Consider the following 26,532-nt stretch of genomic DNA (forward strand, 5'->3'; position numbering starts at 1 on the left):
GCTTCTTGGAAGAAGAATGGGGATCCGGAACCTTCTGCCAAACACAAAGCAACAAGCCAACAGCTCAGCATGGAGCAGAACGCCAAGAACTCGGTCCTTCCCAAAGCTCAGCACTCACCAACCCCAGTGACACGGGAAGCCCGGGCAGAGATGCGAGCCCTGCAATTGCCAGCCCTTCAATGAGCTCAGGCCGGGCTGCGGCTCCCCAAGCCCGTGTGTTTTCTCTCTCTCCAGCTGCAGGAGAAGGGCAGATGGAAAGCTGCACCCGAGCTTGATGGACCTGCAAAACCCTTGGGCTGTTTTCCAGAGGCAGTGTGACACATCAACTCTTCCTATGCAAGTGATTTTTTTTTTTCCATCTGTAAACTTAGATGGAGAACTGCAGTTTTCATTAACCTTTGTGGAAACAATGTAATAGTCCACATGAAATTCAAAACTGCAGCTTTGTGCAGTTTCTGCCTGCGTAGACTTGCTAGGGCCATTTCATGGCATTAAAAAGAATAAAAAGACAAAAATGGAACTTGGAGTTGAAGAAAGGCACTTGGAAACAAATACATTAAGGTATGAACAAGACAGAGACTGAGAGTACATTATTATGACCCTGTGCTTTCTGCTAACGTGCTTCAATTTTGCTATCATTAAATTTGCTGGGCAGTTACACTTTGGTATGTGAATATTTTAAAACAATGCAACAGATGCTGGCAAAAAAAAAAGCATTTTTTTTTTAATTAGGGATATTCATAAGCAATTTGCACAGTTATCCTGGGTTTGGAGTAGTTTCCCTCCGTTTTCTTCAACCCCTCACCCCCCACTTCTAACTTCGTGTTCTTCCCCGGTAATCACAAGAGAGAACGCGTCAATCCTGTCGGAGTTCTTTCCGCGGTCTCTGCTGCCACCGCGTGGCCAATGCGCGGAACTGCCGCTGTCGTTAAATCCAGCAGACAGCACAACGCATATTTCCGGCACACCAGTACGCATGTGCCTCTTTTGTCACAGCAGTACGCATGCGCCACTTCCTATGCACTATTACGCATGTGCCACTCTTATTATACTACTACTACGCATGTTCGGCACATCACAACGCATGTGCCACTCCCGTCGCTCGTTCACGCATGCGCAAAGCCTGGTACATTTGTACGCTTGCGCCACTCCAGACACTGCAGTACGCATGCTCCACTCACTGTCCTTCAATGCGCATGCGCTAGTGTGTACACTCTACTACGCATATGCAAGTCTGGGTCTACGCATGCACTATTTTCGGCACATCTATACGCATGCGTCGTTCCTGGTACATGACCATGCGCCTGCGTTATCACGGTAGTACGCATGCGCCATTTTTGGCTCCGTAGTACGTATGCGCTTTTCTCTGCAGCACAGTACGCATGCGCCTGTTCTTACACTGTACTACGCATGCGCTGGGCCTTTAGGCCACGGCCCATGCGTCTGTAGTGGCTGAGCACTACGCATGCGCTGTTACCGACACTGCCGTACGCATGGGCTTATTTGACGCAGTGCTACGCTTGTCCCTATTTTGAAAGCGCACTAGGCATGCAGTGCTGAACCAATTGATGTTCCCCGACGTTCGCTTGTGCCGCTGGGAGCAGAAGCGGTCCGTTCCCGGTTTGGGCTCGGGAGTAAAACTGCCCGAGGAAATAGACAAGGAACATCCTGTCTTGGAAAGGGGAAGAATTTCGCTGAGCCCGCGGTCCAAGAACTCAGTGCTCGCCCGCACCGTAGTGGTTCGCAGAATGTTTACGGGCGCATGCGCACTGTTACCTGGAGAACTAACTATAATAAAGATTGATGGATTAGCTGCGCAGAGCGACGCGAACGTACACGTCACTTCCGTATGCCTGTGCGCATGCGTTGTGCTGCCTGCGGCACCAGAGACGACCGCAGTCCGTGGATTGGCCACGAGGCGGCAGCAGAGACCGCGGAAAGAAGAACCGATGCTGTTGACGTGGATGTGCAGTGCAGGGCTTGGCGATCCGTTCTCTCGTGATTACATGGGAAGAACGCGAAGTTAAAAAAGGAAGGGGAGGAAAAAAAAAACAAAAACGATGAAAAACAAGGAAAACTTCTTCAGATCCAGGAAGCCTGCGCTAAGTGCTTTTGAATATCGTAAAAAATGATCGAATTAATGTTGTCATGTTTTGGTTTTGTTTTTTTGCCAGCGTCTCTTACATTGTTTTCAAATATTCAAGTACCAAAATCTAACTACCAAGCAAATTTAAAGATAGGAAATGAAGGCATTATTGCTGTGCCAGGGGAAGCGATGTAATGCGCCGCGCAGCAGCGCCCCGGCTATCGTCCATCGCCCACAGCTGAGCAGGGCGTGACCTGGGGCAACGTGTGTGGTGCGCGACCTTCCTTCCCGGGAAGACAGCGCGGGCAAAAAGCGCGCTGCCCTCATGGCCGGTAGAGTCCTCGGCTCGTGAAAGGGTTACTGGCAAAGGTGCACTGTGAGGAGAAGTTACTGAGATGAAGTTGAGCTTTGCCGGTGGATCTGTGGTCGCATCGGGACCGTTAGTGCTCTTTGCCGGTGAGGACCGGCTGTGGAGCGCTCGGAGCACTCCCTGAAATCCGTGCCGACCTGGCGGCCAGCAGGCTCAGTGCTCTGTGCGGAGCTGCGATAACGCCGCCACGCCGAAAGCAGTAACTCAACCAAACGCAGCTTTCGGGCCGCGCTCACTGCGCGTGCGCCCGAACTTGTCACCGCCCCGGCCTCTCGCCAGGAGCGTTCCACTGGCCGGAGAGGGGGAGAAGCAGCAGGGGTTGACGTGCTCTCCCCGGTCCGCAGCACTGCGATGGCAGCGCCGCTGCCTCAGCTCCTCCCTGCCTTGCCGCAGCGGTGGTCTGTGCTGCGGGGCGTGCCGGCGCCGTTCCCCAGGTGAGTGCGTTCATCGTCCCTCCCGCCGTGGCCTCGTCAGCGCTGCCAGCGTGGAGCCGGCCCGTGCTGAGGCGGAAGTTTCCGGTCGGGAGGCGGCGTGCAGCGGAGAGTCCACCGGCTATGGACGCGACTCTGGAGAAGGTCTGTGCGGGCGGCTGCCGAGGCGGGGCCGGGACGCCTGCGAGCGGCCGGGCGCTGAGGCGCGGTGGGCCTGCGAGGCGAGCGGCCCGGAGGGGCGAGGGGGCCGCGGCGGTCGCGTCGCTCGATGGGGCGGGGGCCGAGCGGAGAGAGCCGGGGCCGGCCGTTGGCGGGAGCTTGGGTTTGCGCTCAACGCCTGCTTTGTGTCGAGCGAGCCTGAGGAACTTGGAGCACCGCCGGAGCCGTGCTGCCCGGCCGTGCCCAGCGAAACGCTTTGAGAACGCTTCTCTTCCCTAAAAATAAGATGAACGGTATTTTCGTTAAGCTTCAGCAGGAGAATATTTGACTTCTTTTCTCTTTCTCTCGCTTTTTTTTTAATTTTCATTTTATCCTGGAGGTGTTTGCAGCTCCAGGTTTGCTCTCCTGTGTTCAGTGTACAAAACAAATATTCTGTCATAGCATAAGTCACTGACTGAACTTATACTGTAGTCGCTGTGAATCAGTGAGAATCTAGCATTTACTCAGGATCTGTCACGCTTGTGCTGGCTCTTACTGCATCTGCTGTGCTTCCTGGAAGGGAATGGGTTGCTCGTATTGTGACTGCTTGTGTGTGGCTCAGCACCATTGTTGCTGTCTTTGAGACAGTATTTATTTGAAATATTTCTTATGCAATTGAGATCTTAGTGTATCCCTTCCCTTTTACATCATTTATTATACTCAGCATGCTCAGTCCTATGTAATCTTTGGAAGCAGCTAGACAAGTGTGAATAGGATGTGCTGTTGTAAAATGGGTAAAAAGGGAATTCAGAAAGCCTTTTCCTGATGTAGTTAGTGAGTTGGTAGTGAAACGTTTCGCTATTTTAAATGCAGATGAAAAATGCAATACTTGAGACTTGGCTTTGGCAGGCTTTAAAAACTTCAGATCTTTACTGGTCCTAGCAAAAATCACACTGACTGCTGCTTATAGAAGAAAGCTTAATGAAGTAATATCTAGCTGTGCATAGTAGTTTAGAGTATGCTCTTTGTTGTGCTTAAGTCCAGTTGACTTTAAAGAAATGTTAATGCTTTACTGACAAACTTCTTAAAAGTTTTGTTGGACTGGATCACTGTAAGCAAAGAAAATGCTGTGCAAGAATTAAATGCCTAAATTTCTTAATGAAGCCCACGTTTTGGTTATTTGTATTGTTGATGTAAGGTGTAGTTTGTAAACAGTGACGACTCTGAGAACTAACGTGTTTGGTAGTCAGTATACACAAATAAGTAGATATCCATAAACTGTTGCCATTTGTTTTTTGTTTTTTTTTTATCGTAACTTTTTTGTCCTTAGTTGATAAAAACTGTGGTCCTCTGTATAGTAAATATCATACTACAATTATTGTCTTTTAGCCAAGTAGCAGTTAGTACCCTCTTGTGATAGTTGCTGATTGCTGTAATCACTAAAGAAGCATTCTTGCTAAATCAATTTGAAATTCATTCAAGTTGGAATATGTTTATACTCAGAGAACTTGTAACCACTTACCTTGTGCCTGTTTAAGGAGTATCAAAATGCTCCTGGGTGCCTTTTACTTGAACCACGGATTCTTTTCTTTTTATAAACTTAAACATACAGCTTACTGGAATATCACTGATAAGTACTTTATGCCTTGTATTAAAATTTGTCAATAAAGAAGGCATTTCGGTAGAATCACGTAACTAACAGAAAGGCAGGATAACATCAAAGGACTACATTTATTAGTTTCATGCAGATTAAGTGATGTAAGTAGAATATAAATCTCTTGTGAATTGAAAACATTCTGGGATAGGTTTGTGAGGAAAACTTGTAGACTCCAAAACACAGGTGTGCACATCAATGGTCTTTCATTTTGGAGATGAACTCTTTTATCAGCAGACATGGCTTTTTTTTTTTTTTTTTCCTAGTATATGAACATTGTGTTTCATAAGGATTATTTTCTTAATGAAATTCGGAAATCTTCTTTTGGTGAACTTAAGATATAACTTTTTCTTGAAGCCTAAGTTAAACTTAAGAAATGTAAGTAGCAGCAGAACTATTGTTGTTGTCTCCATATGTGTTGTGATTCATGAGCAATCCCCTAAAGGATTTAAACATTTTAAGTTTCAAGTAAGGTGACTTTGGTTTTTAAAAAAAAAAAAAAAAAAAAAGACAAATTCTTTACAACTTCTTGCTGTCTCTGTGTAGTGGAAATGCTAAGTCATGGCCTGAAGCAATGATGAAGCACCTGGTGGGAAGGCAGGGCCAACCAGGGGAGCTCAGGTGCATGCAGTGCAATGCAGTCAGTTCCACTGAGTGACTGGAAAGGTTGGGCCAGGATGCACCCCTTCCCAGCTCTCATTTTAAGGGCTGGCAGTGGAGATAAGGGGATCTCACAGGAGATCTCTACATACCTGAAGACCCTGCAGGCCTTCCAAAGGTAAGCAGTTTCTTGCTCTAATTTCTTGCCCCTGCTGTTTTGTCTGAGTGGATCCTCACTTGATGTGGCCAGGGACTTTGTTGCTCTGCTCTCTTGTTGCACTTTCCATCACAATCCATTCCACAATGCTGCTTTTCCTAAACACGAAAAAAAGTTAGGGTTTGTCGCTCAGCATGTGATTTCTGTCTCCTGTTACTGCATTAAATACCGTGACATCCTGGTAATTTTATGGAAAACCTGAAGCAGCAGATGTGCATGCAATTGTGCTGCACATTAAGGAAGTGATAAAGTTCAAAAGAACAGGTGCCTGTAAGCAGAAGCCTTGTGCTAATATGGTGCCATTTTCATTCAAGTCATGAAATGGCTACTTCTTTTGTTACCTGAGGTATTTCTTTGCCCGTGGAATAAATATGGTACCCTTACGGGTAAAGAACACTGATTGTTCTTTGAGACTAATTTGTAGTTGAGAACAGTATTTATTTTTCAGAAGTAAAACTTTTTAATGGGCAGATGTAATGATGTAAGGGGGAAAAGGAGGCACATTTCTACTGAATACTATGCTACATCTACGAGTCTCTTTGCACACACGTATTTATGTAGGGATGTTTAAAAGCATCCCTTTCTGATGTTCCTTTTCTGTGTACAGAAAAGCCAGCAGAAGTTCAAAATGAAAGTTGTGAAACACTGGCGTTCTCATTTTTTAATTTGTAATTAATGGTCCGTTTTATTGCAGCTGGAGATGAGCACTTCCCCTTTTGGCAAGTGACCATGAGATGTGAAATACTAACGTAATATCTGAAATATTTTACTATTCAAAGTACTTAAAAATAATAAATTTGGAGCTACAGGATACAAAAGCATGGACACAAATCAGACCTCTCCCAGAATTAACCTTAGTGAATTAGATTAGTACATCTTAAAGGCAGTAAATGGGAAAAATCAGAATAGGCTGGTCAATGTCAGGATTTTGGAAGAATGGGAGGTAGAAGTGCTAGTAGATGCCTTCTTAGGGCTTGAAGTACGGTTGCGTGTTGTAATGCAAATGGCTGAAGGATCACCTTACTGTGATTAGTCAGCTCCTGTTGATTCCAGGAAAGGGAATCCTGAGCGCAGGATTTAAGACTTACGTAAACAGTTTTAGTTTCTGAGGTGCTTCTGCAAGTAGTGTCCCAGTTTTTTGTAGTTTTTCCCTGCTTGCATTTCTAATGCCTTGTCAGCAAAGGAAAAACATACTAAAAAGGCTTTCATATTAATGTACAAAGACAGACTTTCAGGAAATTTGTTGCTTCTTCAAATGTTTGTGTGTTTATCAATCACTGCTGTCCTGTATTGTTCCTTTTCACTTCATTATAGAATGCTCCCAATCTGATTGAATAAAATCTTATCTTCATGTTTTTCCTCCCCACTTTTTCTATATCTTTTGCTTCTTCTCCATAAGCCAGTAGACGTTTACAGTGTTTTCTCAAACAGTGGTGGCAGTGGATTTTGACAGTGTGTCTGGATGTGCTTACTAATGGTAGAGGTTGGAACTACCACTGGTACTGGGAATCTGAAAGGTATCGGAGCTGAGAGCATTGTTGCATTCTGCTGGGTCACCCGGTCCACTGCTTACTTCTGGATGGCTAAGGACACAGATTGAAAGCAGTCACGCCACTCCCCTGTCATTCAGTTCTGCAAGAATTGTAGGCCTAAGCAATCACATAAATCATCTCAGACTTGACCAGAAAAAAAAGCAAAAATGCGTTTAACACAGTTAAGTTCATGGGATGAAGAAAAACTTAGGACTGTGAAAATTTTGCTGTGCTGGATGGAGGGTTATGTTAGTACTTGGCAGAAGGAACCACAGAGATTAAAACAGTTTTGTTGGTATGATACGCATGAAGGAGCAAACCCTGCAGGAGGTAAAAAAGAATTGATCTGGTTGAAGCATGTTGGTGAAAGGAAGTGACCTGAAATAGGGCTTTAGTGCACCCTGCTTTAAAATTGTATTTACTTTGTTGTCCAGTGGAGCTTTTACTTCTTTCAAGAGGGGTTGTATAAGTACTCACGTGGAGAAAAAAGGCATTGAATAACAGAAGCAGCAGCTTATTGTGTAGGCATGCTTTTAACAGTTGTAATCAAGAAGCTAGAAAAAGGACATACCTCATCATAAACAACCAAGCAAAGAAAATTCCTTTATAGGAATTTATAGTTTTTGTCAGGGACAAAAAAAGATAAATAGCTAGAAGTCCTGCATAAACAGAAGCTTGGTAAAGAAATTTGAGTTTCCTAGCGAAATGCATAGGAAGTTGACCCACAGCATATTGGAAGTCATTAGAGTTAGACATCTGAAAATACATTTAAATGAAAGTTAACTGTGCAATAAATGTTACAGAATGCTTATGAGAGCTGAAAATATATGCAGTTATGCTATATTAAAACTCTTATTTAGGAAGACAAAAAGACCTTTGAGCTGCCTCAGGTGGAAAACTTTTAGTTTGACAGCCTGGTAGCAATTACATGCAAGTCAGGTGTCGAATTTCATGTTGTGTAGACAGGTCCTTAAATTCAGATCATTATGTACAAAATTTTTCCAAGTTATTTCAGTTTTCAAGTTTTTTGGGTTGCTTTTTGCAGTCTTGTTATTAGGATTACAGTTCATTGTGAAGAAATGAATGATTTGTGTAGCAGGGTGACCTTAAAAAACGGTTTTAAAGTTTCTGCTACTGTAGTGAGAAAGATGCTTGAAAACTTTCATGTTTTCCTTGCGTGTATATATGTTCATCTTCTGCTGTGCTTCAAATCTTACGGCTGTTGGTTTTGAAATTGCCTTTGTAATTCTTACTGCATTGGAGAGGCATTAGGAAAAGTCTTTATATATGATGCAGCTGTTGTAACTCTCACTGCCTCCCCCAAAAGTGTGCATGAGTGTGTTGTTCAAAAGGTGGTATTCAAGAGCTTGTCTATTAGTCTCTTTATAAAAATACAAAAAATACTGTTTCTTGCTGCTTGGAGCTTATATACACATCACCTTATTTACAGACTAAACTGAACCAGCGTGCAACTTTACTATGGCATGTTATTAAAGCATATCCAGAATTCTTTAACAGAACGATTTGCTGTTGCAACTTTGCAACACCTGTTTTTCATACAGTTTGAAATAAGCAGCCTGCTGCTACACATGTCCATGCCCTTACTGATGTGAATGGAGGAGGAAGCATATATAAAGTTCATTACAGAATGGTTAAAGGGTTCTTTTGTGTCTTGTAATTCCAAGGAATATGAATTGCTGTGTATCCACTTAGCAATTGGAAAAATACAGAAGGAATTTATTTTCCAATCAAAGCCCGATCTGAATTCAAGGACTGTTGATTTCATAGTATTTTATGGAGCTTAGCATAACTTCTCATTACTTTTAAAACTTTTTAATGTCTTTATTCTGCTAGCTTATTACTACAGGGGTTTAATGCATGGATAATTACTGCATAACTGAGCAAATCACAAGGCAAATGCATGCAGTTCTTAACATCTGCTATAATTCCGGCTGAATTTTGGTGTTAGTAACAAACAAAAGCAGTGCAAAGGCTCTTTTGTAATGTCCCTGCATCTTGTGTCATCAACTACAACAGGTCTGTTTGAATATTTGCATGCAACTCTGAGGAAAATTCAAGCAAATAACTGCTTTCCAGCAATTGCTTGTGTGTTACAGCAGCTTGTATTAAAGTAGTGAGATAGTCACAATTAGTAAATTATGCCAAGTCAATTACTCCCTTAAAAACCAGTTTTGCTCCTAGGAATCTTTAACTAAGAACCCTTTTCGGGGTTTCTCTGCAGTGCTACTCTGGAAGCTCTAAAATGAATGAAAATACTCAGTGAGCAGATCTAGGTTTTTTCCTACTTGTGTATGTTCTGATTTTTCAAATGCGTTTCATGTGTTTATTTCATTTTTAAATCTCTTTGAGATAATGAACTTTGCATGTTTGTACTGTTTTTGTTTTTGCTACTTGTTTGTTTCACACAGTGCATAAATAAATTGTGAGCCACTCAGCCACTGGATATTATAGGAAAAAAACAAATGCAATAAACATGTATATTGGTAGATGCTAGGAGTTACTGTGGGAAAATATTGTTGAATACATGCACTATTTTATTATTCCATGAAGCATTTACTATTGGCCACTTCTCTGTATTAATACAGAGAGAGAGCATTCAACCTTTGTGTAATTCAACGTGGCTATGCCTGGCTACTGATTCTTCCAGCCTCCTACCACTTGCTATAATATGAGTTAAATCTGTAAGTATTTTTGTAAAAGTAGTATCTGAACATATGGTAACTCTCAGCTTTTTCTTTCCCCAAAATCGATCATCCAGATGAAAACTTTGTGAAATCCTCAAGTAATTATTCCCACTTCCTTGATTCAGTTTGCTTTTGTATGCTTGTGCATGAGCAAACACTTTGGTCTGTGCTACACACAGGGGACACAGCTGCATGAATACTGTTTCTTCAATATTGTAGCAGGTGAACAATTTTGTTCCTGCAGCATGAATTCTAAATTTAATTTTAAAAAAATTGCGCAAAAAAGGTTTTAATTTGTATACATTCAGATGTCTTCCCAGAGCTACATACATATTCCACACAGAGTCCTGGAACCTCCCTTATCTATTCAGTGCAAAGTCTGGCAGAATGTCCCTTACCTGTTCAATACAAAGACACTGACCCTTCCTGATAAACAAACTATAAGGTTGTCCATTAAGGGACTTAACAGGCTGCAACTTGTATTGGAGACAAAATTTGGATTGTGGATAATAAAATTCACATCACAAACAATTTCTGTTTTGGGTTAGTTATTTTAAGATAGTAGTATGCTTTAATTTTCTATGTTCTTAATTGTTGGATTTTCTGTGTTCTGAATTTATGTTGATACAACATATGATTTGTAAAGAAATATACATTACATGAGTTTGTAATGAGAATGTTGTGGAAACAGAAAGTAAATAATATGCTGGTCTTTTCCCTAGCAGATGGTTGACCCTACTCTAGCAGAAATGGGAAAGAATCTGAATGAAGCCATGAAGATGCTAGAAGATAGTCAAAGGTATATACAGAGAATAACAACCACAAAACAGTAGTATTTGTGCGCAAGTTCTAATTATAGATGATACTGCTAATAAGCAAGATGGAATTCATTTTTCTAGTATCTTAAGGTCATACTGTATTCTGAAGCTTACACCTACAAAAATAGCTTTTTCTCAAATAATAGAATTTTTAAAAATCTGTATATATATTGTGCTTGCTCTGTAATATTTAGGGCAAATCCAGAGTCTATTTTTCATGTATATTAGATGCTTTCCTGCTACTGTGCGAGAAACTTTTAATGTGTTCATATATGAGAGTTTTATGTTTTCTGTTAAAGAACTCAAGAAACAAAATGTAGTAGGTCTTTAACTCAGTCTTAGCTAAACTTCTTAGGACACTGGAATAGTGTGGAGTCTCCTTCTCTGGAGATATTCAAGACTCACATGTGCCATCCTGCTGTGGGTAACTTGCTTTAGCAGGGCCTTGGTTGGATTGATGATCCACAGAGGTTCCTTCTGCTCCCTGTGATTCTTTGACTCTGTTTCTTTTTTGGTCTCACCTGATTTATTAAACTGTTTTCAGCGAAAGAGGTTGCAAACATATGAGTACGTATTCTTGTAAGTCAAGGTCAGCTACAAAACACAAAGTAAATACATAGTTTGTTCTTGTGTCTCTTAGAAAAGAGGAGGAAAATGAAAAGAAGTATGCACGGAAGGATATTCCTGGACCGCTGCAAGGCAGGTAGGCAACAAGTATTTTTTTGATAATGCTCTATAAACATTATAATAGGTAAAATATATGTGACACCTCTGAAGATTTACCAGTTCAGGTACTACAACAACTTTTGTGACAGTTTCTATAGTCATGAAGGTAGAAAGATTACTTCTCCTAGGTAACTGAAGTCACACTGACTGAAGAACGTTGGTGCGTATAGCTGTGATAAAGACTGAATGTAGATATACCTGTGCATAGAATAAAGATTCACTAGAACACACAGCTGGTAAATTAATAACTGAGAATAATATGGTAGAAAACTTCAAAAAAAATTCCATTTGGCACATCCATTGAAAAAATCATATGGAGCTTTTGTGCATATGGCAGAAAAGATAATTGCATCTGAAAACTAAAACTTACATTTTCTGTACTCTTCACTCTGGAAGAGAAAACATTTACTTTAGAAAACATTGCAAAATTTATTGAAGTTTTTTATGTACATAAACCAAATTTCTTTTGGATTGGAGCTACTGAATTTTTTCTAAAAATGAAAAGCAGTTTGAAATATCTCTGTGTCTTAAATGGCCTCCTTGTTAGACAATGGTGCTAGCTTTGTTGTTGTGCTTAATGTTTGGTGTTTTTTGTTTTCCCTCATTGGTATACCAGCGGCCAGGATATGGTGAGCATACTTCAGTTAGTTCAGAACCTAATGCATGAAGACGAAGAGGAGTCTTCACAGGCCTATCGGTAAAGTCAATATGAATATTTATATGAGATTATTACAGAACTTACACTTTAAAATGCTTTAATGTGTAACAATGGCCTGCAAAAATGTGACTTTTTAATGGCTACTTAATTACATTCTATAGTGAAGTAGTATAATGTGCTGTTCTTGGCCTTCTTAAAATTACAAAGCCTTAAATGAGTTAGGGCTATTGTTAAACTGGATTGTAAAAGGGGATGGTTTCTGATTTGACAGCTCACACAGCTTTTTCCCTTCTGAAAGTTGTATCAAGTCTGAAAGTCTTACATATCTTTGAATACCAGCAAGCTCTACAGGGAGAGGTAGTAATTTATTTTTTTTTTTGAGGTTTCCATTTTCATGGATAATTGAAATGATGCTGATTTATCTGTAGAATATTATTTGAAGTTAATAATTTAAAAACAGCTTGGAGAAGAAAAAACAAACACAAAAAAACTAATGAAAACTTGCCTCTAACTATCTTCATAATAAGTTTCCTGAGTTTTCTCAGCGTAAGGAGAGAAAGGTATTTGTTTAATGAACATTCAAGTCACAGTGCAGATAAGGTGCTTAGTTCCAGCTGATTACAATAAACTTTCAATTAGCATAAGGATTTTATTTGAATGGATAAAGAAGATGAGGTGTTATAGGCAGCTAAGGTAAGCAACGCACAAGTGTTATGTGTACTAGCATTTCACTGTGTTAATGCACAACAGTGGGAGGGTGACTGGTATACTGTATTTCTGATAAATATTCCATGTTAACAAATTCTACCACTACAGCAAAAAATGCGAACATATAGTTACTGTAACATTCATAACTAGTACTTAGTTGGCAATTTCTCCGTTGTGGCTTGCAGACTTCAAAATGTTGGTGAGCAGGGTCACATGGCTCTACTGGGACATAGTTTGGCTGCCTATATATCAGTACTGGACAAGGAAAGACTGAGGAAGCTCACAACAAGGATCCTTTCTGATACTACTCTCTGGCTCTGCAGGCTTTTCAGGTGAGTTTCTTTGAAAAACTTACGTATGACTAGGCAGTAGTAATTCTTTAATGCAAATTCTTTGCTTTTTCAGCAAAAGAAGCCTCTGTCATGATCTTGCAACTAATCTTTGAAAGGTCTTAAAACACAGAACCACAGAATGGCCAAGGTTGAAGGGACCTCAAGGACCATGAATCTCCAAGCCCCCTGCCACATGCAGGGCCACCAGCCTCCCCATTTAATACCAAACCAGGCTGCCCAGGGCCCCATCCAACCTGGCCTTGAACACCTCCAGGGATGGATGGGGCATCCACAGCCTCTCTGGGCAGCTGTTCCAGCACCTCACCACTCTCTCTGTAAAGAATTTCCCCTTGACATCCAACCTAAATCTGCCCTCCCTCAACTTCAAACCATTTCCCCTTGTCTTGCTGTTATCAATCTTTTCCAAGAGCTGACTCCCCTCCTGTTTTTAAGCTCCCTTTAGATACTGAAAGGCTGCTCACCCCCAGCCTTCTTTTCTCCAGGCTGAACAAGCCCAGCTCCCTCAGTCTGTCTTCGCAGAGGAGGTGCTCCAGTCCCCTGACTATCTTTGTGGCTCTCCTCTGGACCCTCTCCAACAGCTCTGTCTTTCTTGTACTGAGGACTCCAGACCTGCACACAGCACTCCAGATGGGTCCTCATGAGCTGAGTAGAGGGGGACGATCACCTCTCTGTCCCTGCTGGCCACCCCTATTCTGATGGAGCCCAGGATACCATTTGCTTTTCGAGCTGCAAGAGCACACTGCTGGCTTGTGTTAAGCCTTTCATCCATTGAGACCCCCAAGTCCTTCTCCCCAGGGCTGCTCTCAAGGACAACGCATCTCTTTTTTCAGAATGGCAGGGACTAGTTAGTAATATGGTTGCCCTAAAAATCCTGTTATGATGGCTGTATGAAAGTTAAGGACCAAAGTACAGTTGCAGACATAAGTGGTTGATCATTTAGTTGAATTCTTGTTTCTTGAGGCATATGTTTGTGAGGTCTGAGGTACTTTATACCTTTTGAAAGATAGTTTCAATAAACTTCTCCTTTACTGTTCCTGGATCTAGTTCGTTTTTCTTGGTGTGGCAGGTAATATTACTAAACCTTAGAATACAGTGTGATGTTTGGTAAATGATTGTTTCATCATATGGCATAATGTTCCACAAGAGGAGAATAATGGAAATCATCTGTGTGGGGTTGTTAGAGTAGGAAGGGACTCGTTGATTAGAAATTCCTTTTTTCTTCCTGAAGCAAATAAATAAAAATCCCATTTTATCACTCATGATACTGTAGCTTTCAAAAAGTCATGCCAGTATTGCTGATGTGTGTTACTGTAGTGTGTTGTGTGTGTAAGATGAAATAGTTAAAGAAAATAAAAGCATTTGTGAACAAATGCTACTCTTAAATTTTACAATACTACATATGTACTTGTCACACCAGAAAATGCTAAAGGAAGGATCTCATATGTAAGTTGTTCATTAAATTTCCATATCTGCTGTTTCCACTGTTGCTGCTTGCTGTGGTTGATGACAGTTGAGGGATTGTCCTCAACTGTCTATGCCTTATCTTCTCTTTATTTTGCTTGTTCCTTACTAATCTCAGCATGTCTCAACAAAATTTCAGTTTCCTTCTATTGTGCGTTATCCTGTTCGGATGGTAATTGTACCTTTTGTCTTTTGTGAACTCTTTCACTGGTCCGTGTTACTTTAGTTACTAAACTGGCTATTGGTTTGTGGGTGGTTTGTTGTTTTTTTTGGTCATACTCAGCTTTTCTTACAGGTATGAAAATGGGTCAGCTTATTATCATGAAGATGATCGCGAAGGTCTCCTAAAAATCTGTCGACTTGTTATTCACACATGCTATGAAGACTATACAGTAGAAGGATTTAATGTGCTATGTACTAAGCAGCCTGTTATATACATTAGTTCTGCAGCTAGAACAGGCTTGGGCCAAGCTCTCTGCAATCAGGTAAAGTAAATCAGGTGGGGCTCCAATAAAACTTAGCTATCTTCACATTGCCTATTTGAAATCTAGATTTTAACAAATATATCCATACTTCCTGCAAGAAACTGGTGCTTTTTATTGTCAGCAGTCCTGTAAATTTGTTGGGACCAGTGAAAGTTTACTCAAAATCTGTGTGTCTGCCTGGGATGTACACTGGAGCTTCTTCGAGATTTTTCCCAGTGCTACTCAGTTGAGTGAATGCATGTTTCCCCAGACAAGCTGAGCAGTCTCTGCAGTTCTCCTGTTTCTTCCATGCATTTGATAGCCATTGTCAGGTTGGTATTTCATGTGAGAAGATTATTGTCTCACCTCTGCATTGTTTTTCAATGAACATAATAGATTTTTGTACCTTTATTAAATTACTGTATGTTTCTGAGATTTACTGTTCCAGTTTGAAGAGTTAATGATGCAACACCCCTCTCTCCTCTTGGGGGAAAGAAGAGGAAGGAAGAGGAAGAAATCCAATTGAGATAGGAGAAACTGATTGATTAAAAGGAATGTGAGATAATACAGAACGATTCAGAATAATAAATCAGATGAACCAAAAAATTAACTGACGGAGAGAGGTGGTCAGGTTGAGTCTTTATCAGCAGGCCCTCCATGGCTCTCAAAAAAGATGAGAGGACTTCCCCCCAGTCTGAACGTCAGCACTTGTGAAGTAGCTGAGGCTGCTAGAAAGCACAGCATGCAGGAAATGCACTCAGCATTGTGCTTAAGCATTAGATGGCCTGATGTCATGATATGGAATACCCGTAAAACCAGGACGCTTAGCAATGATTTCTGTCCCTATTCAAAGAGGGTATGAAGGGAGACATGAATTTATTTAATTTTCTCCCATGGTAAAAACAGTAGCAGTGTAGAGCAGAGGAGAAAGGAGTTTCAGATAAGGCTATGCTTTGATGTCAGTGGAGTATCTGTAAGCTCGTAATAGGAGAATATACAGTGTGTTAGCATTGCTTTAGTAATTCTGCTTTTCAAAACTATAAAACATAGGCAGAGGTCAACTTCAGTTATTAAAGATGTTGACTGCAGAGAAATAAAGTTGGTACCAAAGAAGGAAGTAAACAAAAAGAACTTGAGAATTAAGTGGTGAAGGTTATTGTCTTTTCAAGCAAAATGTTGCATGTAGTTATTGACTGAAATTGCCGCAAAAAATGCTGCTAAGAACTGGTATTTTGGGAACCTTTTGCTTCTGAATACAGACCAGAGATTGCTAATAACACTAGTGCCTCATCTCTTGTTGGTATGGTAATGTGTCCTTATCGGGTGATCACTGAACTTAAGCGATGCTGTTTAAGCTTAGACTGTGATAAATGGTGTATGTGGTTGTAACACAATGGGAAGCACAACGACAGCAGAGCAGCAAGGTCCTAGGCAAGCAGCAAGTGGGGATTTGCTCAAATGCAGTGGCTGTGGGCAGAGAAATAAAGGAAAGAAGCTGCTTACCTTCAGAAGACCTCAGGTACGCAGGGATCTCCAGCAAGATACCCTTGCTTCCAGTGACAACCCTTAAATGAAGTGTGGTCTTACATGCACCTGAGCTCCCCTGGCTTGGCCCTGTCTTCCTACCAGGTGCTCAGTCACCACTTCAATTTGTGACTTAGCATTTCTGCTACAGTTGTAGAGTGCACAATTGAACTTTGATTACAATTGAGTAATCAGACATTAATTCCGTTTCTGTGGAGTGTAAGTACAAATTTGTCTATAACTGTAGTTATCTTAGTTTGCTAGATCTTCTGTACAAAGTGATATGAGTATGATCAACTAGATTTCAACTGTCATCTTCCAGGTTAAAGATTAAAATGTATAAGATACTTCATTCTTCTGCCACGTTAATCATGAAAAGTTATCTGAAATTTACCCTCATAGCAAAGGAATAACTTCAAACTTAATAATCCGAATTAAGCAGTGTGCTCAAAGTAGGCAGCTTGCTCTCTGCTTTGAGGTGAAGTGTCTGTGAAGTTCCAGTGGAATTTGGTCCATCCAGAAAGCAGATGTGCAAGGCTGCCCAAGAAACAAAGGCTTGAGTTTAAGCTCTTCTACAGGGCACAGGTATCTAACTAGAAATGCTATATGCATTTCAAGTACTAAACAGATGTTGACTGTAGGAGGCTGTTTGTTTTCAATTCTCCATATGCTTTCTTTCCTCTGCTAATAATTTATTCATAAATTTTAGTAAGATCCTTTTCATGGTGTAATACCCAGATTTGTATTGTAAGGTTTATTATTTTTTGCGTTGCTTAATATGTATATTTCTGCAAACATTTGAAATGATTATCCTGAAGCATGTCTGAATTGCTCAATTTCCATCATTTTTATTGCAGCTAGGGTTACCCCTCTCTTGCATGTGCCATGTGCCTTGTAACACTATGTTTGGATCTCAGCATCAAATGGTGAGTTTGTCTTCCCTAAGAATTTTTTTCATTAAGAAGCTTTTTCCTAACAACTTTACTGATGTTCACTCAATTTTTCAGCCTCTAACTCTATCAAACAAAATTTTCTAAAATGCCAGCAGCTTGTGTGTTGGCCTTTTCATATGCTGAGTATTTTTTTTTATATATACTAATACACATTTTAATCCAAGATTTCTGGAATACACATAGTAGAAAGAACACTTACAAAGTCCACTAAGTATTTATGTTGTCTTTTTCACAAAGGCTTTTTTGACCTTGGTTTTTTTAACCTTTTGAGAAGAAACTGTAAGTCACAAACTAAGATGTTGAAAACGCCTTTCACAATGTTAGTATGTTGTCCCTTTTTACTTGTAACACACTTTCCAGTTCAGTAAAACAAATTTCTGTTGTTTGATACACATACTTATCTATCTTTTTCTTAATAGGATGTTGCTTTGTTGGACAGATTGATTAAAGATGATGTTGAGTGTGGAAAACTGCCTTTGCTGCTTGTGGCTAATGCTGGTAAGTGCTGTGGACAGACAATAACAAAAAAGGCATACTATTTCATGAATATATATAAAATTCAAAATAAATGTACATTGTCTTAAGTAGTTTAGTGGCTGCATGTCAAGAAATATCAGGAAGTATCTTAATGACAGTGCATTTATCTATCCAAAGGGGTTTTATTTATCTAATTCAAAATTCAATTGTACTGCTACAATTCTGTCTACATCAGATGGTGCACTAATATAATGAAAACTCATCTTAATGTGTGCAAATCTTGTTGAGAGTCAATTTCATGTTAACAAGTAATAATTTTTGATAGATGTGCCATCGACTTTACTTTTAAAATCTGCATTTTTCTCTTGTTAATTAAACAAAACTGCCCATAAGGAAGTGGCTTACTTGCTTTGGACTTAAAAATAAATATGCATATCTAAGACATTAATATTGGCTTCCATTCTTCCTGTTGAAGTCATACCTTGAAAATATTAAATTTAAAAAAAAAACTTTTTGTGTGGGTACCTAGGTAATTTAGTTTTTGGAGTATTTCTTACATGCACTGGCAAACAAAGCTAGCATCTTTAATTTTATCCAGAATACCAGTTGTTCATATGTCACAATGATATGAATATTGTGTAGTTGACTGTTCTTAAATATCTTCCTTCCTATTCTTGTTTGTGACTTTTCTGACAACAGTACAAGAGTTCTTATGTAGAGTCCTAATTTGCATGCTTACTCTTTGTTGTTTTTTTCTTTTCCAAAAAAGGGACACCAGGTGCTGGGCACACAGATAAACTTGGGCGGCTGAAGGAACTTTGTGAGCAGTATAAAATGTGGCTCCATGTAGAAGGGTATGAAACTTGAGATATTCATCAATTGGACTTTTACATGAATATAATTTATAAATATACAGCACATAGCTTTACAGCTAACCAGCTTGTGGAAGACCAAAAGACTACCTTTATTTTTGCCATATTAAGAATTTAACATGGTTCTAATTTTGTCATTGTATGAGATTGTTTTACGTATACAAGAATAATTAATTGGAGTGATTACTTCAGCATAGGTTATGGGTTACTTTTACTCAGAAGGCAATCTTATCTGCCCTTGCTTTGAAGAGCTTAAAATACAAACAAAAGAGAACTAATAAGACAATTAAGGGAGACATTATACAGTGGTTATTGAGAATGAGAAAGGAGGTAGAAGTGTCGTTACTTCAATGAATGTTGTCAAGAAGGGTGCCACAAGTGCATTATGCAGCAAAACTGGGAGAAAGTTTAAACCAAAAGGAAAAGAAATTGGAAGAACTCAGACAATGTTATTGAGCACTCCAGTGTTCTTACATTTTTTAAGCATGGAGTAGAGACTCAGTTTCTCTCAGTATTTCATTATATAGTATCGTATTTGTATGTCTCTGATTCCAAATTGCTGCTGAATTACAGATATAATTTTGGGGGGGATGATTTCCCTGAAGGTTGGTCACATTTTTAGGATGAAACAGATTTTTGGTTTTGGGTTTAAAACCTTGGAATTCCAAATAGCAACACCTACTTCACAATTCATTAAAATTTTATTTAAGTGTATGAACAAAAATGACCTCCCTTTTCACATGAACATGACGTATTTGAACTGAAGATTAAAACATTCTCTTAATACACACTTAATACGTGCTAATACTGCTTTATTTTTCTAGTGTGAATTTGGCAACTTTGGCTTTGGGTTATGTCTCCTCTTCTGTACTGGTATGTTCTACCATATCTAGAAACCTTATGACACTGTAGACTTTAAGGTCATGATCTAAAATGCATATAGTTTATATTCTGCCTATTGTGATAAAATTTAGGCGGCGACAAAATGTGACAGCATGACTCTTACTCTGGGTTCCTGGCTGGGTCTGCCGGCTGTACCTGCAGTGACACTCTACAAACATGAGGATCCTTCTTTGGTATGTTCAACTTTTCAGTCACCGTTCTCAAGACATTGAGACTTTAGTTGCAATTGCCACTAATCTGGCAAAAATTGAGTAACTGAAAAAACGTTAATCACAGTTTTTTGTTTTTTTTTTTTTTGTTTTCCTCTTTAGTCCTTAGCAGCTGGGCTGACATCAAGTCAGCCTGTAGAAAAACTTCGTGCCCTGCCACTGTGGCTCTCTTTGCAGTACTTAGGCCATGATGGGATTGTGGAGAGGATAAAGCATGCTTCGCAACTAGTAAGCAGCAGCTTGTTAATACATTGATTATGGCCACTTGGCTTCTCTGCGTATGGCTTGGAGAATGTTCCTGAATATCCTCATGATCTGATTTAACAATCAGAGCCTCCAAGCAGAAACAAAGTTCAATAAGCAGTACAAGTAATGTCCAGAGAGCTCTCACAGAACACTGTGTTTTAATAATAGATGTTAATATATATTTTTTATCATTGTGTTGCAGAGGAATCAGCTTGAAACGTCATAGTTGTTGACAGCACAGCATATGTTACTATATATCACATTATGAATAAGTAATGAAAGCAGAATAGCAATGTTCAAGGGAGGGATGTGCTGTTAGTTTGTATATTTCATTAGTTTTTATGTGTAAAATTCTTAATCTTTGTTCTTCCTAAATTGTAAAACTGAGTAACCATCTGTCACTCTTCTATCTTAATCATTTTGCCTGAAACTCAGAGAAAGACTTAATTTTCTTCCTCTATTTGGCATGATACCAATTCTTCCCAGTACTTGAAGGGAACGTATAAACAGAACGGGGAACAACTGTTTACATGGGTGGATCGTGCTAGGACAAGGGGGAATGATTTTAAACTGAGATGAGAGGTTTAGGTTAGATATTAGGAGGAAGCTTTTCACCCAGAGAGTGGTGAGGCACTGGAACAGGTTGCCCAAGGAGACTGTGGATGCCCCATCCCTGCAGGCATTCAAGGGTGTGGCTCTGGCAGCAGGTCTGGTGGTTGGCGACCCTGCACACAGCTAGAGGGTTGAAATAAATGATCTTTGATCATTTATTGATCATTGGCCTTTTCAACCCAGGCCATCCCATGAATTCTCAGGTAACAGTAAATTTACAAAGCTTAACAAAAAAGAATCTCAACACATTTCTTCAAATACAATAGCAACTGCACTGTTTTCAAAGTAAGATCATTACTTAAGTAAAAAATATATATAGTCCAGTACGTGTGTCAGGAAATGCCTTGTTTATATACAAAACATTTGTAGCTTAAAAGTTTTTAAAGAAATTTAAGATTGAGAGAGGGACTAAAAGGATGTGGGAAGTGGAAAGCTGCTGTAAAGGTTAGTGAAGAAACTATTGGCATGAAAGACCAGTGACAAAATACAATTATTCATTAAGTTGTGTTGGGTTGTTTTTTTTGTTGTTGTTGTTGGGTTTTTTTGTGGCATCTAAGAGTGATCTTAGCTTTTGTATTAGCTTGTTCATAGTCTAAAACTACACTGTAAGAATGTCTTTGTTGATAATGAAAATAATTTAGAAAGCTATTATAAACAGATGCTGTTGTAGCAAAACAGTTAACTTTCTCATATCTACACACTGAGCTTTAGTTGTAGTATCCCTAGAATTTTGTCAACAAACAAATTAAGACAATGAAAAGCATTTTGTATTAGTTGTTTTACTAGAGATAGAAACTGTTTTCCTGTTACAACTTAAATTTATAAAGAAGAACTGAATGGATCTCCCACACTTCATTAGCTTTTGTTTGCAAATAGAAATTATGCTGGTGACTACTTAGTTTGTCAGAATAATTTTCGTGTTTTGTCCTTATTTTGTTTCCCTTCTGCTGTTCTCTTGTAGAGTCAAAGGTTGCTGGAAAACCTGAAAAACCTGGATTTCATTAAAACTTCGGTACAGTCTGCATTTAATATTTTGGTTGTATAGTTTATTTGTATCTTTTAGTAGGTAAAGACTAACTTTTGACTCAAAAGACTTTACCTAAAAATATTATTTAGGATGTAGTAATTACTTTGAAGATGCTTGGAATCTTTTTTGATTAAGTTCAAGTATTCAGCGAAATTATGTAGCTCAGTTGTATGTGACATCAAGATTGTACTTCTTCCTTCATTGTAAACGCTTGCACTCAGTGGAGCTGACATCCAGAAATTGTCTCCAGACTTTAATTTAATTTCTGTTTAAAACACCTTTTTTATTTTCTTGGTAATACATTTATGAAACTGATAACAGGTTTATTAAATCATTTTCCTTAAAGCTCATAGATTGACTGCATCTTGCCCATGAGATATTGCTGTAAAACATGGGAAATTACATGTAAAAGTTATCCTAGCTGACAGTCTTGCAACAGAATTCGTTTTGGAAGTTATATCTAATGTACTAATTCCAAATTCAGTTTTTGTGAGGTGTTCTGTTTAACGCTCTTGTTTTTTTTAGGATCATTCCAAGCGACAATAATCCTTTTGTTGCAAAGATGTTTTTTCCAGGAGTATTAGTGGCTTTGAGAGCTGAAGTTACTGCCCTTTCTGCCTCAATAAACCTTGCATTTGTAGGATTGTCTTTAGTTGATTACAGAGGTTGCCTAGTGCATCTCTCCTACCCCAAAATTAGAATCAGTTATCTTATTGTTATTCATGGTGGAACTTTCTTGATGTCCCACAATGATTCTGGCATGATTTTGAAGAAAATTTTCTTTAAACATTAATATCTGAGAATGCATAAAGCTAAATCAACATTCTTTACTAAAATACGTTAGTGAATGTGCATGGTTCTCTTGCTTTATGGTGATCAAAGTTTAGTTATGCATGTTGTAAATCATGATTTATTTTCCATTTTCTACTGAAATGCTTATTCGCATTCCTGAAGAGTTAACTTCTATTTCTGAGATAGTATGAACAATGTCACTGCAGTCAGAACAAAATTATCTGCTTTGCTCAGCACTCTAAAAAATTCTTCACTGGTAAATGTTTAAAAAAATATATTTGAAAATATATTTAGTATTTTATTTTTGTTAAGGTTGAAGATGAACTGAGTTCACCAGTGGTGGTTTTCAAGTTCTTCCAGAAGTACTTAAATAGAGGTACATGATTTAGTGCTGGATTTTTTTGTTGGTGATGATGCTGTAATTTTATTTCTTTGGGGTTTTTTTAATAGATAAATTATTAGGTACGTTATTACTTGGTAGATTATATATAGTGCACTTCTCTTGTCTAACTTACCTTTAAAAAGGTATACTTTTATCTAGTGATAAAACCACACTGCTTTTTTAGGTTCTGTATTTTCATAGTGGGTATTTTTACTATCTTGACTGAAATTTGTGCATGATTTTGATCATGAGAGCAGATTATTAATCATCTCCCATAAACCGCAAGCTATGTTTGGAGGTACTGATGAGGGAATATGTTCCACTGATTTTTGTTGAGGCTTCCCTGTTTCTTTTAAATGTATAGTGGCTAGTTGCAAGAACTGCATTTCTCTCTTTTACTGCTGTATTCTGTTGCGTAGTTTTAAAAACAGCAGAATACCATTAGGAACAGGTCTCTAAGTACTGTCGTGGGTACAGAAGCCACACTAAACATAGCTCAGGGCAGAGATGAGCTCTTGGATGAGCTCTCCCAAAAGAGAATTTTTATGTCCTCTTGGCTACAGCAGAGGATGTTGTGCTGTTTGTATATATACAAAGACACGGAGGGTGAGAAGATATCTGGTTGGGTGAAGCACCTGACTACTAGAAAACTTTACAGTTTTGCTGTGAGTGTTGATTTTAATACTGTGGATTTTTTTGTGATTCACGTGGGGAAAGGTTTTCGTTTTTCATCTATTTAGTGGCATTACTTACAAAGGAAACATTAATTTTGGACCAGTAAAATGACTTGCTTTTTACATTGATGCATTTTGTTTGAACAGCTTTATGTAGGCAGAAGTCACCCACCTGAAATATAAGGATGTAAAATGTTTAGCTGCCTTCTCCATATTTTGTGTGTATAATGGGCTTTTCAATTCTTACTATTATGTTTGTGTAGTTTAAAACAAAAATAAATTGTTAAAAATTCATTTAAAATGTTAAAAACTAAACATTACTGCATGCTATGACAACTGACTAATAATATTTTTTTGTTTAATAATTCCTCATTAGTCTGCTTCACGTTCAGTACATAGTTTAGATGTGTTATGTTACCTAGGAAATGTAATCATCTTTTGTCTAAACTTCAGGGTTTTTTTTGTTGTTGTTTGTTTAATTAAGAAAATACAAATCCCCTTCCGTAATTCTTGTGTTTTTGGGTTCAGATCAAACACCACATGCTGCACAGACCTCAGCTACTCAGCACCATGTAATAAGTAATGAAGGACACATTTATGACACTTTCAATCAGTGGGTAAGAATCTTTTTTTTTTTTTTTTTTTTTTTTTCCTCTCTTTAGAAAAAAGAATAAGTGAGAATTTAATTCTTCCAGGGGTTCATCAATAATAATAAAGCTTTTGGTAGATGGGCTTAGCAAGTATTCCTGGTCTGATGTCCTTAGCAAAACCTGCTGGACATTTTGGATTATAAAGAAAGATTTGCTCTGAAGCAGTTGTTTCCATGCTTCTTTTTTTTTTTTTTTCTTTTTTCTTTAACACGTAATTCTTACTAACATTATTTCTGTATCTTAAACATTTGGTAGTGTTTTGTTTTGCTTGGGCTTGGGTGAAAATGTGAAAACTTCAGAATTCTTTTCAATTGGCAAAGTACTGCATTGACAGTGTTTGTTTAGTTGTGAGTAGACAGGCTTTTTTTCCTGAGCTTTTAGAATTATTTTGGGAAACCTTTGCTCACAGAGCTGAGCACATAACTATTCTAGAACAATTACATGATAATCATGGTATACTCAACAAATTTGGAGAAGTTTCAGACTTACAGCTTATGCTGAGTTTTCATGATTTTAACAATATGTCCAATTTATCTCTTGTTACTGGCAAGCTGAAGTTTTTTGGTGTTTTTTTTTTTTTTTTACCAGAGGTGGTTTTAACAAATATGGAAAACTGTTTAGCAAGTAGCTCTCCTGTACAAAGAGTCTAATCGGAGTCAGCAACTGTGAGGACATATCTGTACATTCCTTTACCTGTGCCTTATCTCTTCAGCTAGGAGAGCAATTGGCACAGCTGGTTCCTGCCAGTGGGATTGATGTGGTAGAATTGGAAGATGAAGGCACATGTGTGCGTTTCAGCCCATTAATGACTTCTGCAGGTAACATTCACATTACTCAGCCAGTTGTAAAAACTGGAATTTGCTATAAAATTGTACATCAGTCTCCTGGTATAAAATCAGATAAGTTCAAGAAACTTTACAGTATTGTCCTATTACGAGGATTACTTATTTATTTTCAATAAATTACACTGGCTTTATCATTTCAGGTGTGCCTTTGTAGTGGGTGCATTAGAGATGGCTTAAATATTGTACGTGACCTCACTGCATCTGTAAAGACAGATTTTTATCAATTATATTTGTAAACTTGTTAGGAAAAGCAAGGGAGATATGCACTTTGTTTCTGAGAATCATACAAGAAATACAAAGGATAAATCATCCCAGCCTTTCCTTCTCTCAGCTGCTTATCATAAGGAAAAGATGCTTGATGTTTCCACACAGGTGATTCTGAAGTGGTGCTTGTGTTCAAAATAGAAGTAGACTAAATGTTTTCTAAACCTCTAGATTATTTTTGTAATTGCTGATGTCAAAGAGAAACAAATCTGTGTTTTGGAAACTGCTGAGAATTTGCTTAAGGTAGCACCGAATACATAGTTTGTTTAGACTTAGCAGCTGCATAGCTGCATGGAGTAACTTAAAGAGAGCATCAGGATCAGGTGATGAACGGTAGCCGCTTCTAGCTTTTGTAGGGTGGTTTAGGCTATCAATGGATGACATTGATGTGAGAGGATCCACAGTGTACATGGGGAAACTAGATCTGTAGAATAAAATTGTTTTATGATGCTGTGATTTTTACAATTTTAAAAGGAAACTACAGAACCTAATTTGTTATCCGTTTAGCTATGTTAAAAGGATTTTTTCTGACGGAGGCTACTGATGTAATGAAAAAAGATACTCTCCTCATTAGTTCGTAACATCAGTAATTTTTCTTATTATCTTATTTTTGTGAAATCCTTAGCTCAGATTGTTTCGATTTAACAGTACATAGATAGATGAAGAAAAGACTTCGATACATACAGATCAAGGTATCTCAGTACTATCTGTAAATTATGATTAACTTGAAGTGGTTTATTTACAGATTATTTGTTTAATTCAGACATCTGTGCATGTCCATTCACTTTCACTGCATGCTAATACATAGGCTCTTTAGTTTTAGGAACTGAAATACAAGATGTTGATCAGTTAGTAGACTGCTTAAAAATGAAGATACCAGTATTGACAAGTACACTGCGACTGAGAGAGGAGTTTGAGCAAGAAGTGAGAAGAACAGTAGGCCTGTTGTATATTGAAGATCTCAGCTGGCCAGGATTAGGTATTGTAAGGTATATCTTTCAGTATTTTCTTCCTTATGGGTGGATAGGCAGTGCATTGTTGGAAAGGAATGAAGGATCTTTTTAGTAGTGATTTGGATGTGTTTTGCTTGCAATTATCTGGCTTTGCCCCCACTGAAGTGTTTGCATGTTCTGTTTTAAATTAAACAAGTTTTTTATATTGTTTATTTTAAGAAAAGGTGA

The 26,532-nt window shown here is 38.7% G+C and overlaps 2 protein-coding genes across 4 annotated transcripts in view; one reads left to right on the forward strand and one right to left on the reverse strand.

Moving 5' to 3' along the window:
* The first annotated feature begins 2,895 nt into the window (after nt 1–2,895).
* PDXDC1 (pyridoxal dependent decarboxylase domain containing 1) overlaps nt 2,896–26,532 on the forward strand; it is a 29,650-nt gene continuing 6,013 nt past the window's right edge. Inside the window, exons 1-17 of one of the 3 annotated variants that reach the window (XM_085237652.1) lie at nt 2,896–3,031; nt 10,459–10,532; nt 11,192–11,254; nt 11,894–11,974; nt 12,829–12,975; nt 14,753–14,942; nt 17,303–17,371; nt 17,818–17,896; nt 18,645–18,729; nt 19,572–19,620; nt 19,722–19,823; nt 19,962–20,087; nt 21,679–21,729; nt 22,849–22,912; nt 24,121–24,209; nt 24,955–25,060; nt 26,169–26,340. In XM_085237652.1, coding sequence (XP_085093778.1) covers nt 3,011–3,031; nt 10,459–10,532; nt 11,192–11,254; nt 11,894–11,974; nt 12,829–12,975; nt 14,753–14,942; nt 17,303–17,371; nt 17,818–17,896; nt 18,645–18,729; nt 19,572–19,620; nt 19,722–19,823; nt 19,962–20,087; nt 21,679–21,729; nt 22,849–22,912; nt 24,121–24,209; nt 24,955–25,060; nt 26,169–26,340 — 1,568 coding nt within the window. In that variant the 5' untranslated portion in view covers nt 2,896–3,010. Of the gene's footprint in view, nt 3,032–10,455; nt 10,533–11,191; nt 11,255–11,893; nt 11,975–12,828; nt 12,976–14,752; nt 14,943–17,302; nt 17,372–17,817; nt 17,897–18,644; nt 18,730–19,571; nt 19,621–19,721; nt 19,824–19,961; nt 20,088–21,678; nt 21,730–22,848; nt 22,913–24,120; nt 24,210–24,954; nt 25,061–26,168; nt 26,341–26,532 lie in introns of all 3 variants that reach the window. The other 2 variants (XM_085237651.1, XM_085237653.1) reach the window with 2 other exon arrangements.
* NTAN1 (N-terminal asparagine amidase) overlaps nt 5,158–26,532 on the reverse strand; it is a 35,494-nt gene continuing 14,119 nt past the window's right edge. Inside the window, exon 8 of the mRNA XM_085237663.1 lies at nt 5,158–5,594. Within this exon, the coding sequence (XP_085093789.1) occupies nt 5,475–5,594 (120 nt within the window). The 3' untranslated portion in view covers nt 5,158–5,474. The remainder of the gene's footprint in view (nt 5,595–26,532) is intronic.

This window comes from Meleagris gallopavo, chromosome 16 (assembly GCF_905368555.1).
Source record: "Meleagris gallopavo chromosome 16, MGAL_WU_HG_1.1, whole genome shotgun sequence".
In the NCBI taxonomy this organism is placed as follows: Eukaryota; Metazoa; Chordata; class Aves; order Galliformes; family Phasianidae; genus Meleagris; species Meleagris gallopavo.